At 37.7% G+C, this 19560-nt stretch overlaps 1 protein-coding gene across 2 annotated transcripts in view; it reads left to right on the forward strand.

Annotated features, from left to right (window-relative positions):
• The window catches only part of BLNK (B cell linker), a 78808-nt gene extending 59458 nt beyond the window's left edge, over positions 1–19350 (forward strand). The window contains exons 11-18 of one of the 2 annotated variants that reach the window (XM_025880798.2): positions 513–540; positions 1362–1404; positions 3659–3743; positions 4282–4313; positions 6098–6165; positions 7034–7117; positions 9131–9286; positions 14025–19350. In XM_025880798.2, coding sequence (XP_025736583.1) covers positions 513–540; positions 1362–1404; positions 3659–3743; positions 4282–4313; positions 6098–6165; positions 7034–7117; positions 9131–9286; positions 14025–14144 — 616 coding nt within the window. In that variant the 3' untranslated portion in view covers positions 14145–19350. The remainder of the gene's footprint in view (positions 1–512; positions 541–1361; positions 1405–3658; positions 3744–4281; positions 4314–6097; positions 6166–7033; positions 7118–9130; positions 9287–14024) is intronic. The other variant, XM_073904392.1, reaches the window with a different exon arrangement.
• The last annotated feature ends 210 nt before the right edge of the window (positions 19351–19560 follow it).

Here is a 19560-nt window from a genome sequence, read left to right on the forward strand (position 1 = left end):
GCAGCAGTTGGCCAGGGAGGTGCTGGGGGCTGCCTCCCCTGCTGGGCCATCCTCCTGTCTCCACCCGCGGCCCCAGGCAGTAGCCCAAGGGTGCCCTTGGAGGCTGGGAGGGCTCTGCATACACGCTTTGGAAATACTGATGGTAGTACTCATTTTACAGACAAGGAAACTTAAAGCTCCAACGGGCCTCGCAGGCGAGAGAAAGAGGCCTGAGGTCACAGAGTAATCAGCCGCAGAACTGGAAGAAGAATTCAGTTTCCCGACTCCCTGGCAACTGGCGCTTCTGTTTATCCCCAGTTAACTCTTTGCCATCTGTCAGTGGACCCTATCTGAAGCTAGGAGGATCACGGCTAAATCCTGTTTCCATCCCCCTCTGCCCTTCAAGGACAGTCGTCCAACACACTCATATCACGTTTATTATTCTAGTTTAAATTCGAGAGTAAAATGATAAGTAGTCAGCTCCACTTTATCTTTATTATGCTTTAACAAAACCCCATCTCTTTATCCCCCAGGAAAAAACCAGCTACACCCCTGAAGACAGTAAGTTAATTTTGCATTTAAATGTGTTTCATATTTCCTGCAATGCTTATGCTTATTCCCTTATTTAAAGCTGACAATGCTTCCGGCTAAGGTGAAGGCCGCAATTTTAGCAACTGAAGTTGCTGCCCAGACAGTCCAAGAGAAATTCTGCATTCCTGGTTAGCCAAGGAAGATGCTGCAGGGGAGGAGCTCATCCTCACTTGACTCAGCGTGGCTTCACTGAGGGCAAGCGGCAGATCCAAGGTGGAAGCCAGGCTCCCTGCCTCCGCTGACATCTGCCTTCCCCACGGGGAGCCCCTGAGCCTATTTTCCATCCACTGGCCTGGGAGCTAATGGTGTATCAGGCGCATATAGGTCTGACTAAACTCAGATTCTGGCCAGAATGCGGGGAACCTGGGCCAGCCCACTATTTGAGGAAGCCCACCTTGACCTAGTACCTACTCCCTAGCCTGACATTTATGGTCACTTAGCAAACACTGAGGTGGGGCCCTAAAACCAAAGCCAGATGCCATTTTCCCACTGTGCAAGCTGGTCAGCAGCTACTGGGGGTCACAGTATCCATCAGCCCTGTTGACTGAGCAGAGAGAGAAGTCCCTACACCAGGATGACACTGATCTTTCCCTGACCCACTCCTAATCCATTGTCGTGGAATGCAAAGGTTGGGCTGGGAACTGTGTGTTTGTTATTGTTGTTCTTGTGATTGAAAGAATAGCTATGCATCAAAGAAATGTCCTCCCCAAATATTTATTTTAATAATATTGCTTTAACATTTATTTCTACACTCCATTGTATTGAATATCCTTGCTTTTTTTTTTTAATAGACTCCAGTTGCCTCTTCACAGAATGCCGCAAGTGTTTGTGAAGGTAAATCTATATTATTCTGAAGGACGAGTGTGTCCTCTTTAAGTTATTTGACTTAAGGATTTGTACATAAGTGTGTTTCTAAATTGCTCTCACTATTTATAAGGCAATTGTATATTTGAAACGCAGTTTTCAACAAAATAGCCTTCACTTTGCAAAGAGTAGTAAGGACCTGAGCTTTCGTGTCAGTGTCTCTGGGGCAAGGCTATGGTCTACATGCCCCAAACCTGCCTGTTTGTAGACATATGACTTGCCAGAAACAGTGCCATGGCCTTACAAAGACATGAAGCCTTATTCAGAGCCATTCACGTATCTTAGAACTAATAGCTTTGTTAAGGTAATGAAATTTTTAAAAATCTGTTTATTTGAACAAGTTATTTTACTAAGTTTTCAAAAATAATGTTCTCTGAATTCAAATGTCTGTTTTAATATGTCTCCAAATGTTTTCCTTTGTCTTATCATAGCCTAAAAATCTTACATATACTTTTAATTAGAATTTTCCCATTTAAAAAAATATTCGTATTTGAAAAATCCTGGAGGGGAAAAAAAAAACCTAGAAAGAAGTAAGAATTACCCATAATCTCAACACTTAAAACACTATAAAGAAGTTAGAGTCCCGAACCCATCTAAGTCACTAACTGAAGCTCCCCAGTGAGTGTTCTCCCCATGTCCTGAGTTCACGTGGGCACATCTCCATAAAATGTCCTGGTTTCTCTGATGATGGATGGTGGACATTTTCTGAATGTGTCCTCCAACTTGCCTGTCTGCTTTAACTGCTCCACTGGGGGTTATTTATATCTGTTTCCCACATCTTTTTTTCTCCAGGCTATTTCTGAGGTATCCCTCCCTTTCTGCTGCTGTCTTGCTTTCTTTCATCTATCTGCCTGTCCTTTGAGGCTTTTGCCTTGCTGTCCTTCCATTCCTTACAGTCTTCCATGCCTGCTGAGCAGGGAGCTCAAGTAATAGTGGAGTATTAGGGTGAGCTTCTGCAGGAAGTAGGCTCGACCCTGTGCAGATTCCACTGGCTTCAGGGGACTTTGAAAACCAGCAGAGAAGGAGCTCATGGCATGCAGCTTGGGTGTCCTTGTTGCCAAAGGGCTCCTAGGGCAAGAGCTTGGCATGCCATCAGTTTTGTGACTTGTTTCAAGAACAAAGGCAACCATCATCCAAACCCAGTGCAGGTAAGCAGCCTCTTCTCACCTAGGAAGGAAGGAAGGAAGGAAGGAAGCCTCCGGGACTGCAGAGGCGAAGCGGGGTGGTCAAAGCTCAGCAGGCTGTGGGAACCAAGTGTGTTTACTGTTTCTCCTTCTGAAATTACCAAGCTGTAATGTCATGAACAAAATATCTCACATGGTCGCTCAAAGTAACTTGACCTAGACTTAAAACATCCTTCAGGGATTCAAGGCTTCCAAATTTCGCTGCATTACAAGAAACTCCGAGGTCTGTCTTACCATTTATTTGGATCTTTGAGTTGATATGACTTTTATTCTTTTTGGGTTCCTGTAATGGAAGACCAAGAGTTCACCTTTCTTCCATGTGGGACACACACCCATAGACACACCCAGATTTTAACACACCCCGGACCAAATTTGAGGAAGAATAAAGCATTAGGATAATTTATAATCACATTCATCAATGGTTCAGCAGTAAGGTTCACTGTGTTCAACATAAATTTCTTACATTTCAGGTTACACCCATTTCCCTGCGTACCAGTTATAACTCCACCCCTTCCTCTCCCACTCAGGAAAACACAGTGAAATGCAAGTGAGATGAACATTATTATAGGGCTGACCTTGAATTTGCTCGGGTAATTTTTCAAAAAGAGTCGATTATTTGCAAACTCTGATATTTTACCTCTTACCAGTAAAAATTACTTATACCACCTCTTGTGACTAATGAAGATACGCCAGGGTATTGGAATACCTGTGTGGGGGACACCAGCGTGGTTCAAACTGGTTTGTCTCTGGCTGCCGCCTATACTCACACACTTAAAGGGCCACCCCATAGGCTGAGTCCCCATGGGTATTGCTAAAGAATGGAAAGGTGTGCCTGTAACATTGCTTGGTAGGAGTCCTACTCCTAATCGTGCAGACACATCACCAGACAGAGAGGTGCATAAACAGATGGCATCCTGGTGAAAGCCATGTTCATGGGAAGACATCGGACCGAATCCGGTTCTTCTCAGTTGATGTTGCTGGGTTTGGACATGGAGACAGACATTTCATTCTAGCCTAATATGAGCATTTTCTTAATGCAGAAAAACCTATACCTGCTGAGCGCCACCGAACAGCTAGCCACAGACAAGAAAATATGCAGTCATCAGTGTTTCCTCCTGCCCAGAAGTAAGAATCCTTTCCTTTAAAAATGTTTCCCTAACACCTGTTTTGTCACACTGCATAGTGACACTGGCTTGGTAAAGATCTGACATTTCATTGCACTGCAATTAAATTTTTAAAATTTTAATTTAATTTCCATTCAATTAATTAACATATAGTGTATTATTAGTATCAGAGGTAGAGTTCAGTGATTCATCAGTTGCATATAACACCTAGTGCTCATTAAATTTTAAAAGGTGTTGAATAGGAAGAAAACTTTCGAAGAACTGCTTAGAATCACAAAGATGTAATATTTGGGTTAATTATCAGTCTTAACTAAAATCTAACACTTTAGCCAAGTCTCTTCCTTTTTAAAAACTAAAGGGGACAGTTTTACTTACCTTGAAGGTTTTAATGCCTTTCCTATTTTTAGATATGTTTTATTGGCCGTTTGTGTTGACTCCTTTGGGATGCCCCTGCTCAGAGCATCTTTGGTGCAAGCAAAATGTCAAACTTATTCATCCTGTGCTTTGCCCTTTAATTAATCTGACCTTCTTCCTTTCAGACAAATCCATCACAAACCCATACCTCTGCCAAGTAAGTACAATGAAGTCATGGAAGGTAATATCAGGTTGTGGGTAAGGCTGGATCCTTGTGTCTGAGCAACATGTCCATCTGGAGGAGGTTAGCTCCTCTCTGGCTTGTTTCCTTTTCTGTTAAATGGAGCCAAGAATATTTATTTCATAGAGTTATTTTCAAAAGTAGATAAGTTTGGGATAATTTTTACTTCTTTTTTAATATTGATTGAATATTTCGCTGGTCATACTGGTCATATTTTACATTTAATTTTTTAATAAAAACAGTACAACTATTTTCAAAATAAGAAGATTACATACCTGGTATAGTGCTTTGAATACAGAAGGTCTGCAGTAAATGATAGCTATTTAAGTTAAGGCTCAAGTCATGCTAAGGGGTCCACCAGATCCTACACACCTGGTCCCTTCCTTACCTGCTGGCTGACTCCATCCCTTGTTCTCCCCTTTTCCCTCCACACTCCAGGCACAGTGGCCTGCTATCCCTCAAATATGCTAGGCGTGTTGCTATTACTCGTAGCTGGAACATTTTTTCCTGAGATAGCCACATGCCTCCTCCCTCTCTATCTGCAGATCTTACCCAAGTGTCACCTCAGTGAGGCCTTCCTGATCAGCCTATTTAAACATACTGTTTATCCAAGACTAGTCCCCAACCCCTTCCCTGCTTATTTTTCTCCATGTATATGGCTCTTAATATTGTACATATATTTACTTATGTCTTTATTGTCTATCTCACTCACTCCATTAAAATTTAAGCTCCAGAAGGGCAGGGCATTTTGCTGTTTTGTTTGACTGCTGTATATCTATCCCCAGTGTTTTGATCCATGGCAGGCACACAGTGATGAACAAACAAACGAATGAATGAATGAATGAATGAATGCAGTGAAGTATTTTCTCTATTTCATGTGTCTCCACATATAGACTATAAACTCCTTGAAGAAGTTTATGCCATAAGGCAGGAATTATCAAATGTTTTGGTCTCAGGGCCATGTTAACACTCTTAAAATCATTGCAGACCCAAAGAACTTTGGTTCACATGTTTCTTTCTATTGATATTTAATGTAGTAATTAAAAACAGACAATTACAACATTTATTAATCCATTTTAAATTAAAACTTTTATTTTTTCATTTAAAATATTAAACTTGGGGCGCCTGGGTGGCTCAGTCGTTAGGCGTCTGCCTTCGGCTCGGGTCATGGTCCCAGGATCCTGGGATCGAGCCCCGCATCGGGCTCCCTGCTCAGCGGGAAGCCTGCTTCTCCCTCTCCCACTCCCCCTGCGTGTGTTCCCTCTCTCGCTGTGTCTCTGTCAAATAAATAAATAAAATCTTTTAAAAAATAGATAAATAAAATATTAAACTCATTACATGTTAACATAAATAACATTTTTTAATGAAAAATTACTGTATTTTCCAAACAAAAACATGTTAGGGAGAAGAGTGGCCTTGTTTTACATTTTTAAAATCTCTTTAATACCTAGAGTAATAGAGACAGCTGATTCTCATATCTGCTTCTATATTCAAGCTGTTCCAATGTTTTTCTGGCTGAAGTATATGAAGAAAATGGGGCTTCACAGAGACAGGGATTTGGAAAAGACCTCACAACCTCCCTGAAAGAATCCTCGGGATTCCTGGGGCCCCCAGACCATGCTTTGAGACTTTTTGGCGTGTGTGTGATTTCTCAGTGCCGTGTGACCCCTGCCGCCCCTAGCACAGTGTTGGAGTGGAGTATAGGCACACTAACTGCTCAAGATACACTGAAGACCATTGATTTTTCAAATCCCTTTCAGGATTTCCAGAAGGGGGAGGCTCAACTGTGGATGGCCTATTTTCATCTAACCCCCATTTGTCAGAACAGGTATGAATGAACTCTTATTGTTACCATTAAACTGCAGGAAAGGGAACATCTTCTAATGTCTTCTTATAAGGAGTTTGGGGTGAAGCTTGAGGACAGACGATATTTTAGGTCAGCTTGCGAGTTGTTATTTGCTGATGGGTACAGAATGCATTTTGTTTTCAGGGATTAAGACCCTGCTCCATGTATTCCAATTTGTATTCTAGATGCCCTAAGTAACAATTTGTGTTTCTTCAAAACTAGCAAAGAAGTGTGTTGTTTTTATTGTTCTTTCTCTCACATAGATCCTATTTAAACTGTGTAATTTTCTCAGAATAGATCTGTGGAGGCATATGATATTAAAACACGTACAGCAGCACAGTTTTTAAAAAGACAGAGAAAGAGCTCTGTGTGCCCTTGGGCAAGTCTCTCTAAGCTTTCTCAAATGTAAAGAGGGATGAGAGCATTGTATCCTTCTTGCCTTTGGGAGTAGTTAAAAGAATCCAGTAAAATAATATTTGGTAAAAACCCTTCGGAAATCGGAAGCACTCCACAAAGCAACAACCATAAGCTCATGATAGACAGGGAACTTATAACTTATTTAGGAGAAAGGAGTAAATGACTCAGGAATCTAGCAGGATTGTTTGATTGATTGATTGATTGATAATAATGCTCAAGTACTAAAGTTAGCAGCTAAGGCCAAATGAGAAAAAAGTCATTTATATAATCCTGTGACTGATCAAAGGAAGCAGAAAACTCATTTTTAAATCGCTGGTCCAAATATAGTTAGGTCTGTCTTGGTAATGCAAAATGGGACTTTGTTTTCAGTGCACAGAAGGTGCCGTGTTATTGAAGGACCATCTCATGCTTAGCAATGCCCTCCATTTCACAGGAAGCGGACCTTCACTGCAAGCCATGGTACGCTGGTGCCTGCGATCGGAAGTCTGCTGAAGAGGCTTTATACAGATCAAACAAGGTTTGACCATTTTTAAGTCCCATATTCTCCTCTCAGCCTATAATAGGCACAGCTGTCCTCCAGCAATTGGCTGACTAAGGAATTGCAACGATTATGGATGTAGGCATGTTTTTAATTTACTTATTCAAGAGCAATTGCTATCCTCTCCTCTCTCTAGCATCTCCCTCTTTGTTCTTCCATCTCATTTCTGCTTGTCCTTTCTCTGCAAGGATCCATAGGCCCCACTGTTCTCCAATCAGTGGGAGAGAAGAAGGCTCCAGGGGGAGATCTCTGTAAGGTTTGGTGCTACATGAGATCCACTCAGGAGTGAGAAGTAACAGGCTATTTTGGATCAATCATGGGTTAAAAGATTGAGGTCAAGATGGCAAAAAATACCTGGAAGTAAATTTTTGGAGAATCTAAGCCCAATCATGTAGGAACACTAGGATCAGTTTGGAAAATCCGAAGTTAAAATGCACTTCTCCCTTTCTTTCTCTTTCCTCCTTCCATTTTTCTTCACTTGCACCCTACTTGGCTGGAATATATAACATTAATATACTAATTTTTGCTACCTTTGCTTTAGTCCTAGCTCTATAACTAACTATGTTAAATGCTTTCCCATCAATCCCTTTGCTGGCTTCCCCAGTTATCTCTTTTTGTTTGACAAAGCTCACCTTGTAAGAGGTTCTCAGGAAGGACTATATTTACATTATTCCCCGAGTTCTTGCACATTCAATCTGATAACCTGGAGGATATCTTGGCTGCTTATAAAATCCTTGTCTTGAGTTTTTAAGTGCTGCTCCACTGGATTGCCTTGTTTTATAGTATGCTTTTGAAAAGTCTGATGCTAATGTTATTTTCTTGCCCTTATATATAATTTCATATTTTAGTCGGAAGACTCTGTAGACCGTTTGTTCTTAAAGTCTAATAGTTTTCCAGAATATGTCTCTGAGTTGACTTTCAGGTCAATTTTTTCAGATAGATGGAACCCCTCTCAATATATATAGATTTAAGTTTCCTCTTATTTCTAACACATTTTCTTAAATTCCAGTCTTAAAAAGTAGTTCTGTTCTATTAATTTATTTTTCTTCTTTAAGAACTCAAATTACATGCATTTTGGACCTTTTTTGTCTTTCTTTCATTCCAACCACTCTGACTCTATTTGATTTCTTTTTTTTTTTTTTTTAATCTCCTTTTTTTCCCCTGTCTGGGTTGCTTCCTTGCCTTCCTTCAGTCATTTATCATATCTTCATTTAAAGGTATTGTCCCTTGGGCAACTTATAATGTCTTCATTTCTGAAATAGGTTTGCCTTTCTCTTCAATTTCCTTCCTGAGTTTGATCAACTCTTGTTGCATTTCTTCTTTCTGCTTTTCGTCCATTTTTTGTTCATAATTTTTGGATTTATGATTCTAGAATATTTAATCTATTTTTTAAGTTTTTAAGTTCATTTATTCATTTTAAGTAATCTCTACCGTTCATTTTAAGTAATGAGGCTCAAACTCAGGACCCCAAGATCAAGAGTCACATGCTTTTCTGACTGAGCCAGCCAGGCACCCCTAGAATATTTTATAAAATATTTATTTAAATTGTTGTGTTGTTTTACAGTTTTTTTCTGCTTCAAGAGAGTTTTCATCAACTGAAATGTTTTGATTCCCAATTTCAGCTTTCTTCTCATAGTACTTTTGAATGAATTTGTTTCATATTTCTTTATTCATAGGTAACTTGTACACATGGTTCCTAGTTCAAGAGTGCTCTCTACATTTAATCTTACTGTGTCCCTTCATACATTTCTAAATATATAAACATAGCATCTTATTTCATGCATCAAAAAGCTAGCATTGACTTCACTCAGGATTTTCTATAAGTATATATTTTACTGAAGTATTTTCTTGGAAAATAATAAACTGTAATCAATAATAAAAATCATATAGCTCAATAATTACCTTTTGAATATAACATAGGTATAACCTGATTTATAACCTGTGAAAACCTAAGTAATACTCACCATAATGTGTTTTTCTTTTAATAAACAGGATGGATCATTTCTTATTCGGAAAAGCTCTGGCCATGATTCCAAACAGCCATATACACTAGTTGTATTCTTTAATAAGCGAGTATATAATATCCCTGTGCGATTTATTGAGGCAACAAAGCAGTATGCCTTGGGCAGAAAGAAAAATGGTGAAGAGGTCAGTAACTTCTCTTTTAATCCAACTCTATAACTATGTATTCAGCACAATGGTATCACATATTACGTGCTAGAGAAGAGGAGAAAGGATACAAGAGTACTTGGTGCAAGGCTTGCATACATGTCATGAAAAGAAAAGAGTACAAGATAAAATACTGTGTTCAGGCAGCATATTCGATGAGAAAACAGAAAGGAGGAAAGACTTATATGACATAAAGGCTGCATCTTAGTCCCTTTATCCTGTTACTTAGTGTACTCTGATTCAGTATTTTGGTTCAGTGAAACATAGAAATCAAAGTTGAAGTGTCAAGTAGAATCAAGGTCAGTGTCCAGAGTTCCTAAGTCAAGAACTAGGATCTCAACTCAAGTACCAAAGTAGATGACCAGGGAAGGATCAGAGGAGGTACAGAAACTTGTGTTGAAATATTAGACTATAGCCGTTGGACCAGAATGAGCTTTGGGGCCTGTAGCAAGAGAAAAGCATTAGAGTAGGTCTTGAATACTAAGTATGTCTTGAATACTAACCAAATATGAAGTCCAACTCCTCTTTAATCTGGACCAAACTCAGTGCTTACCATATCTCTGTTTAGCCAGCTTGTTTTGATAAGAAAACCCTGAAATATGGGCTGGAATAATCCATAAATGGTCAGAAAGGGAATGAAACTTGTTCTGGTCTTGAATGATAGATTGAGTTTGAGTAGGTAGAATGAAAGTTAAAGATGAGAAGGAGGAAAGTGGAAGGAACAATCTAAGCAGAGGAGATAGCATTTAAAAAATTCTAGTTAATAAATATTTATTTTCAATACTCTTTCAGAAAGAACTATACTCATTCCAAACCCAGCACTTGTTAGAAAGTGTTTGAATTGTTAAAAAGCATCATAACTGCTGAAGTGTTTGTCCTCTCCACTAGGTGATACCAGGGACTAGACTAGGTCTTGCTCATCTCTGTATTTCCAGAACCATAGCTGAATGGCTGCCTTCTGTGGATACTTGATTAGTACTTATTAAATGAGTGAATTTATTTGTTGATTGAGTGATTACAGGCAGGAGAGTTGCATTTGTAAAACAAACTGGTAAGGTCTATGTCAATGAGTGTATTCTTTATTTTGCTTTTTTCTAATTGTGGTTAAAAAAAACTCGTATCTTAAAATTTACCGTATTAACCATTTTTAAGTGTATAGTTTAGTAGTATTAAGTATATTTACAACGCTGTAAAACAGATCTCCAGAACTTTTCATCTTGCATATCTGAAATTCTATGCGCATTGGAAACAGCTCCCCTTTTCCACTCTCTCCCAGTCCCTGGCAATCACCATTCTACTTTCTATTTCTATGAATTTGACTACTTCAGATACCTCATATAAGTGGGATCATACCATGCTTGTTCTTTTGTGACTGGCTTATTCCATGCAGCATTATATCCTCAAGGTTCATCCATATTGTGTAGTATGTGACGGGATTTCTTTCCTTTGTGAGGCTTCGTAGCATTCCATTGTACTGTACACCACATTCTGTTTATGCATTCTTCTGTCGATAGATTTTTGGTTATTGTTGATGACTACTGTAAATAGTGCTGCTATGAACATGGGTGTGCAGATATCTCTTTGAGACCCTTGCTTTCAGTTTTTCTGGATATATATCCAGAAGTGGGATTGCTGGATCATACGGTAGTTCTATCTTAAAATTTTGAGGAACTGCCATATTGCCTTCCATAATGATTGCTTCATTTTACAATCCTACCAACAGTGCACAAGGGTTCCAACTTTTCCACATGCCCACCAACACTTGTTACTTTCTGGGATTTTTAAATAGTAGCTATCCTAATGGGTAAGAGGTGATATCTCGTTGCAGTTTTGATTTGCATTTCTGTGATGATTAGTGATTTTGAGCATCTTTTCATATGTTTGTTGGCCATTTGTATATCATCTCTGGAGAAATGTCTATTTGAGTACTTTGTCCATTTTTAAATTGGGTTATTTGATCTTTTGGTTTTGTGTTGTAGGAGTTCTTTATATATTCTAGATATTAACCCATTATCAGATAGATGATTTGCAAATATTTTCCCCCATTCCATGAACTGCTTTTTCATTCTATTGATTGTAACCTTTGATGAACAGAAGTTTTTAAATTTAATGTAGTCTTATTGGTCTATTTTTGTTTTTGTTACCTGTGCTTTTGGTGTCATACCCAAGAAATCATTGCTAAATACAATCTCATGAAGATTTCCCCCTGTTTTCTTCTAGGAGTTTTATAGCTTAGGGTTTTATTTTGCTTTTAATAAAGTCTAAGATAATTAGAATATGCAAAACTCTTGAATCTGAAGTCACAAAAACTCAGATCAAGACCAAACTTGGGTTTTAAAATATAGATTGCATTATCATTTAATACCAGTTAAACTTTAAAGAACTGTCTGCTTTTTTTCCCTACTCACAAAAACCTTCATTCTCACTGAAACCTTTATCTGACAGATCTTTTAAAATAAATGCTCTTCAGTAGTAATCAGTGTAATAGATAGTGGCGATCCTCTTAGGACAGAGTGACTTTGGATGGATGGTTTCATTCTAAGCTTCCTCAGGCAGGAGTCCAGTACTTCTAGAAGAAGCTTAAGGGTGGGAGAAGGAGCTGTCCTGTTTAGAGGTCCTGAAATTCTCTTAAATTTTGAGCTCCCATAGAGGCTCTGGACTCTTGTCCTGCTAAGGAAACTCTGGTAAACAGGGATTCCTCTGGCCTAAAGAGTCTTTGTCCCTACCACAGGATGAATAGAACTTCAGCCCACTCCCCACATATCCAGCCTATAGATACCAAAACAAATAGTATATTATTATAATGGTATCTGGAAGTGCTGACAGGGTCCATTAAAACTCTTATTTATATCCATAATAAAGAGGTTATTTCTCCCATATACTGAACATTTGAATGGAAAATGAAAACTCTGGTTACATGATATCAACAATGTGGATATCATGAAAAGTCTCTTTGCTTGTATTTGTGTTTGGGTGTATATGGTTAGAAAAAGAAACCAATTGATTAATTGTTTAACTACTTTATGCAGTTGTTTTGGCATTATGTAAATATGGTATTAAGTAATTTTATAGCTTTGATATATGTTTGCTTTATTTTATGGACCATGAGATTTTGAGTTACCAAACAAGTTGTTTTTCTGTCTATGTATGAATATCTCAAATACAATGAATTACTGTAGACTTTTTTTAAAAAAAGCACTGAGGGGAAACTGCAACTAAGTTATGCTCAATTCTGCATTCAGTATGCCTCAACTCTGCTCCCTACTTCACACATTTCAACTCCACTCAACTCCCTATTCAAACATTTCAATCTGCAAGCACTCCAACAAAGAAATACTCAAAAATATTCAGGGACTGGAATGACAGAATGAGATGTTTGTGTAAGTATAGCAACTCTCTACTGTGTTTCCTGGGTTCAGAAAACACTTTTTCACTTGGAATCCACTTCAAAGAGGCCATGCCATTTAATTTCCTAGTTCTTTAGTCCGTCAACTTAACTTCCAACTGCATTCAAGTTAACAACATGCTATCCTAAGCAAACAGGATGAATGTCTTTATAAATATCATAAAAGAATTTCATTGGCAATTGCAAAAGGGCTGAATGATTGAAGAGCAAGTTCAGAAGTAAAGAGTAAAGATACTCGAAGGTCCCTGTCTCTCATCTCTCCTCCCTAACCTAATATTCAGATAGCCAGTTATCTAAAAGACAACTGGTATTTCATTTGAAAAATTTGACCAGTATCCTGAATATTTGATTCAGCATATAGATATGTGGAAGTTATCCAAATAATTAATTAAAGGATTAAAAAACTTTTATTCTAGAAATTTGTCTTTGTATGAAAAATTAAAAGACCATACACAATTGGTGATAATTGCTAAATTTATGGCAGTGTTGCAGAACAATTACTGCTTTTTTGAAAATGACTCTAGATGCATTTATGTATGATTATGAGCTTGTAGCACTTTTATATAATCAATGCATTTCATTTCTTGTTCTGTGTTATATTTATTTTCTCTTTCATTTAAAATTTTGATAATTTTTCAAGAGAATATTTGTGATAACCTTAAATTAAAATCCATAGACAATAGGAATTAGCACACAGGAAAATAAATATGTATGGTAAAAGCCTAGCATGGATTCCATTATTAATTAAATCTAAACTAATTATTAATTAGCTCTGGGAGCTAGAGCAAAAATGGAAATAGAATTTATTTTTTTTGAAATATGAGAATTTATAAAGCTTTCTTTATTTATTAAAAAAGAAAACAAAAACAAAACAAGCATGAATTAATCTGGGAAATAACTCTTTTCTGATACTAAATTCTAGGGCTAATTTATTACATCAGTTCTTGTATCTAAGACTTGTGCAACATAACAGATAATCTGTTTTGTGAGGAATGTAGAGAAATTCAGTGTGTGACAGTTTTACACTTGTTACTAAATAAAGTCATTAAAATATTACATCATAACTCAATGAAGTAATTTCTCTAAGTGGTTACACTAATTGAGGCTGCCAGTGTTTTTAGTGTAACTGAATATAGGCGAGGCCAGAGTCAGCCACCTCGAAGATTCCAGCCTTTGTTAAATTAGACTTTTTTGGGTAGAATGTCAGCTGTAACGTTGACTAACTTGAGAAAGTGGGAGAAGACTGGAGGAGCAGAGCTTAAAGTTAACATAAATTCCAATGTTTAATTCATCTACGTTTTCTTGCTCTAGTACTTTGGAAGTGTTGCTGAAATTATCAAGAATCATCAACATAGCCCTCTGGTTCTTATCGACAGTCAGAATAATACAAAAGATTCGACAAGACTGAAATATGCAGTTAAAGTTTCATAGATTTTTTTGAAAAAGGTCAACATCATTGCTTCAGACATTTTCCTTATTTCTACTTTTGAGAAAAAGTCCCCAAACTTCGTATTTTGGATTCTGAATCATCCAGTAATAGGATAGAAGATGGAGGCAGCTACTGAGGTGGTCATCCATTGCTTTATAAGAAGCTCACACGGACTTGTTCTATTGCCTGACCTGATGAACTGTGAATATTTGGTGAGGTTGAGTTATCATGCTACTAATATTCTCCAAATAAACATCTTTATTTAAAAGAAATAGGTGTAAAGTCTTTTTAGTCATGTAAGAAAATAACACTCTATTTTCAAAATAAGAAAATAATACTCTTGGATTAAAACAAAGCTGCTGGAAATTTGGGTCACCACAATGGTCACTGGTACACTAATGTAATGTCTACTGCCAATACTTGACAATTACGTCTTGGTTGAAATTGTAATGTGTAGAAAATAAAGTATAGATAATGTGCAATATTTGTAAGTACAGATTAAGGGGGATGTCCATTTTGTGAGTGGGAAACTGCAACTAAGCCATAGGAGATGTATATAGATAGGAACTTTCTAGAAGTTCTTGTCCACAATTATGTTGTCAGCTTTGCTTATTAAAAATAATTATACCCTCTTTGATCTGCATGTCTATTAAATGGGCCCTAAGCTTGATATGAGGTTCAAAGGGAGATGAGAGAAAAACTAGGGAAACATCCCACAGAATGAGAGCAGAAAAGCAGACATTGATGAACACTAAGGAATGAAAGAGATACCATTATGAACAGTCATATCCAAGGTCTTAGATCACCCCAGAAATGTAATATAGTTTGTCATATCAAAGCTTTTCATTCTACTATGTACTTTAAACAGGCACTTAAATGATAAAGCAACTAATTAAGAAAAATCTAATAATTAAGTGAAGAATACACTTGATCACTGAATAAGATAGCAAAATCTGAAAAGATTTTGAATAACCAGAAGGCAGTATTTCAGAGTAACACACAGGCCCACTTGTAAAGATAATTGTATTTCTAGCCTCTAGAACTGGGAGATGATGAATTTCTGTGTTTTTTTTTTTTAAGTCATTCAATGTATAATACTTTGTTGTGGTAGCCCTAGGAAACTAGTACAATCTGTATACATTTTTGACAGTGAAATCAAATATAAATGGGTTTTGGAAATCTTGTATGGAAAGGTTCTTTTTTCCTTTTAGGAAAACAATGGAATCATTTAAAATGTTAGGTAATTCACAATTTAAAGAAAACTGGGTTTATCTTTTGTAAAGCAAAGCATCTATTTGTAAAGTATGAGGTTTCTGTTTCAGTTTTCCTCAGTGTTATATGGAATTATTTTCTACTTGAGTAAATTCTCACTAATTCCTTCTGCTACCGCAGTGATCGTGGCTCCATAGCAACCTCTTTGGATCCATCCCTGTTCTCCTCCCCCAGGTAGCCTATTCCAGCTAGGTGGAGGAGAACAGCCAGGAGATAATACTAATCTAGTTGACTGATGTTCAGCACTGCTAGGGTATGTTTCTTGGAGCAGAGGCTGGGAGAATTGCTGGGAGATAAGCCAGTTCTCTGCTGAGGAATCCACTTCTCCCCAAAGCTGGAGAAACACCCTATCCAAGATAGCAGTCTTTTCCCCCTACCTGTTACAAGAGGATGGCCCTACCTACTTCTCTAAAACCTTCCTAAGCTATTCTGTGAAACTAGAAAAGCTTTCAAGAGATCTCAAAGGCCCTGTCTCTGACTTGCAGTACCTGACAAACAAGTGGTTTTGCAGAAGGAGATTTTCAGGCAAGCTAGGTGGTAGAATAAAAGTTGCTAGTCAAGGAGAAGTACGTTGCGTAGCAGCTCAAGGAAACAAACCACTACACTTCCTGTTTTGTGCATCAAGGATGTTGCAAACTCCATTGCAGCGGCAGTAGGAGGAGGACGGTTCCTTTGTTCAAATGTACATGAGAGATGGGAAGAGGAGCCCTGGGGCCACCAGAAGCCTGAAGTGTGCCATAATGAGTCAGCCAGAGCAATGGTTCAGAAAAACCTGCAGTCTTGGAGCTAAACCAGTCCCACTGCAGCCATGACAGACTTGCCTACAAGGGAGTCCCAGGGAACAGAGTGTAGAGATGTGAATGAGACATCATCTTAAGCCAGGCTGAATTCCTGTCCAAAATGGCCCTGAGATGCCCTATAACTCAGCCTCTATTTCTAGGCAATGTTGCAAGGAAGCCACTGAAAGACTTGCCTCCCAGCATGGTTAGTTGCACTGAATGCCCTTGGCATTTAGCAGCTGTGTCTAACCACAAGGTGAGGTGGTACCAGCTGCAGAGTTAGGTCCGGGTACCCTAGTCCTACCATTTATGGGTATGTTATCAGGCATGTTCTTACCAGTGTAAGCCTCAGTTTATACATTGGTAAAATGATATCTTTCTGGTAATGATACAAGATTAAAGATAAGCTAGTATATGTTAAATACCTGACAATTAGTTGTGCTTAATAAATATTAATTTCTAGTCCACTAACCAAAATCTCCTTTGCAGAGATAAAATGTAGTCAGTGGACAATCCTTCAAATAAACCAACCTATGAGTATTTCTGAACATTTAATAATTTTGATTTTTTCTCAGGAAAATCCCAAATATCTCTCTATGTCCATGGTTATTTATCTTTTAGTTATTGCAAAATTCTTTGAGAATTTGATGAGCGCTATGGGTCTTTGCCCCAAGGGAAAAATGTGGTTATGCATACACACAAACTCTAATCAAATTTCATGAGATACATGGTCCCCTAGGGCCTGTCCATGGACCACAGGTCCAACGATCCAAGGCTAAGGACCATTGCCACATCTTAAAATGTGAAGCATTAAAATGCATATATTATTCTACTAAGGACATGAATGACCCTCAAAGTAACTCTTCCATGAACCAAGAAGCAGGATGATACTGTGGTTTAGGGCAAGGGCTTGAGAGTGAGTTGCCTCAGTCTCTGCTTGTAATCCATGCTCCACCAATAATAGATTGTGTGACCTTGGCCAAGTTATGTGTCTTGGTTTCCTCATTTGTAAAATGGAGATGATAATGCAACCAACTTTATGGGGTTGTTAAATGAGTGTATTAAATATTGTAAAACTTGAAAATGTTAATTATTATTCTTTCATTCAACCAGCCAACATTTACTGAGCCTGCTGTATGTCAGGCACATGAAATGCACAAATAATCTCAAGTCCTCAAAGATAACCAAACAGCCACCCAAATATCCTTTTTTAAATATTTTATTTATTTATTTGAGAGAGAGAGAGAGAGCAAGTGAGCACAAGCAGGGGAGAAGAGGGAAAAGCAGGCTCCCCACTGAGCAGGGAGTCCGATGTGGGGCTTGATTCCAGGACCCTGAGATCGTGACCCGAGCCGAAGGCAGACGCTCAACCAACTGAGCCACCCAGGCGCCCCCACCCAAATATCTTTTAAAATCAGTCATCACTTTATAAAAATATCAAACAGAACTTTTATCCAGGATGGCAACTATACTTAAAATAATGGCAGACAATTAAAATAACCCTTGAAGAAAATAATGTAAGTGGAATAAAAGTCCCTACTTAAAAGCACTTGCCTGTTATCTTAAGTGCAATGTCTCTCCCTGTTTTTTTTTCCCTAGACAAATGTAGAACTTTTAAATTTTATCTATTATATCTTTTTCTTACTTCTAAATGGGCCACTTAGACCTAGGTTTTAATCCTGCTGGCTCTGTCCTTTACTAGGTGTATCATCTTGAACAAAGTACTCAGTGAACTTGTTTTTCTTATTTCCCTTGCAGGGTTTTTGTGAGAATAATATATACAAATACCTAGGGCATAGTAAGTCTCCACAAATGCTATCTCCATAGCTGAAGTCTCAAATACCTACTTGCAAGTCTAGAGGCAAAAGACGCAATTTGAAGATTATTGCAGGAAAGCCGTTGTGAGAATACACGGGCCTAAACTCTAGTAGTGACCAGGGCCCCATAAAGAAACAGATATAAGGGAAATGTCTAAGGACTAACAGGGAATGTTAACTGACCACATATGGGGAATAGGGTGAAATATGAGTCCACACTGACTCCATTGATTCAAGCCTGGGTAACTGGAAGACCAGAACTGCCTCTGAGAGAAAAAAGTCTGAAGGGAGAGCTGACCTGTATTACATCCTTGACCATGTAGTTCTAAGAGTCTCAAAGACATTGAATAGGATATCAGAACAAGTCAGAAGACTTACATTCATTGTTTCTTTTTGTTGCTGAGTAGTATGCTGGTATATGGATATACATCAGTTTGTTTTTCTATTCACTCATTGATGGAATTTGATTGTTTCTGGTTTTTAAATGATGGAAGTTGCTATGAACATTTGTGTGGAAGTCTTTATGTGAACATCTGTTTTCATTCCTCTTACGTAAATACCTAGGAGTGCTAATCCTGGGTCACATGGGAAGTGTATATTTAACTTTGTAAGAAACTGCCAAAATGTTTCCAAAGTAGATGTCCCATTTTACAGTGACATCAGCAGTACATGAGATTTCTGTTGATCCACACTCTAATCAGTACTTAATATTATCAGTATTTTAATTTTAATCATTCCAGTAGGTATGTAGAAGTATTTCACTGTGGCTTTGTGTTTTGTCGATGACTAATGATATGAACATCTTGTCATGTGTATATATCTTACTCTTTTGAAATGTCTGTTCAAATCTTTTGCCCACTTAAAAAATTGGGTTGTTTGTCTTCTTTTTATTAAATTATAAGAATACATTATATATTCTGGATATAAGTCCCTTGACAAATACATGTATTGTAAATATATTATTTTCCTTCCCTGGAGTAAACTCTATTTGATCATGATGTATCAGCCTTTTTATATATTGCTGATTGGATTTCCTAATACAGTGTTAAGGATTTTTACATACATTCATAAGGGATGTTGGTAGGTAGTATTCTTTTCTTATAATGTCTGTCAGGTTTTAGTATCAGGGGAATGATGGACTCATAAAATGACATGAAAAATGTTCTCTTTTCTACTTTCTGAAAGAATTTGTATAGCACTGGTATTATTGCTTCCTAATATGTTTGATAGAATTCACCAATAAGGCCGTCTGGGCTGGTGTGTGAAGGTTTTTAATTATGAATTCAATTTGTTTAATAGATAAAGGCTATTGAGACTTTCTATTTTTTCTATGTGTTTTGTTAATTAATGCCTTCCAAATAATTTGTCTAATTCAGATAGAATGTTAAATTTACATAAAAGTTGATACTAATATTCTCATATAATCCTTTTAAGGTCGGTGGGGTCTGGAATAATATCCCCTCTTTCAGTCCTGATGTTGGTAATATATATCTTCTTATTTTCTTCAGGCCAGCTAAAGATCATTTTTATGATCTTTCCAAAGAACCAAA

The sequence above is a fragment of the Callorhinus ursinus genome, unplaced genomic scaffold, assembly GCF_003265705.2.
Source record: "Callorhinus ursinus isolate GAN/ISIS: 27379988/994484 unplaced genomic scaffold, GSC_fseal_2.0 scaffold20, whole genome shotgun sequence".
Lineage (NCBI taxonomy): Eukaryota > Metazoa > Chordata > Mammalia > Carnivora > Otariidae > Callorhinus > Callorhinus ursinus.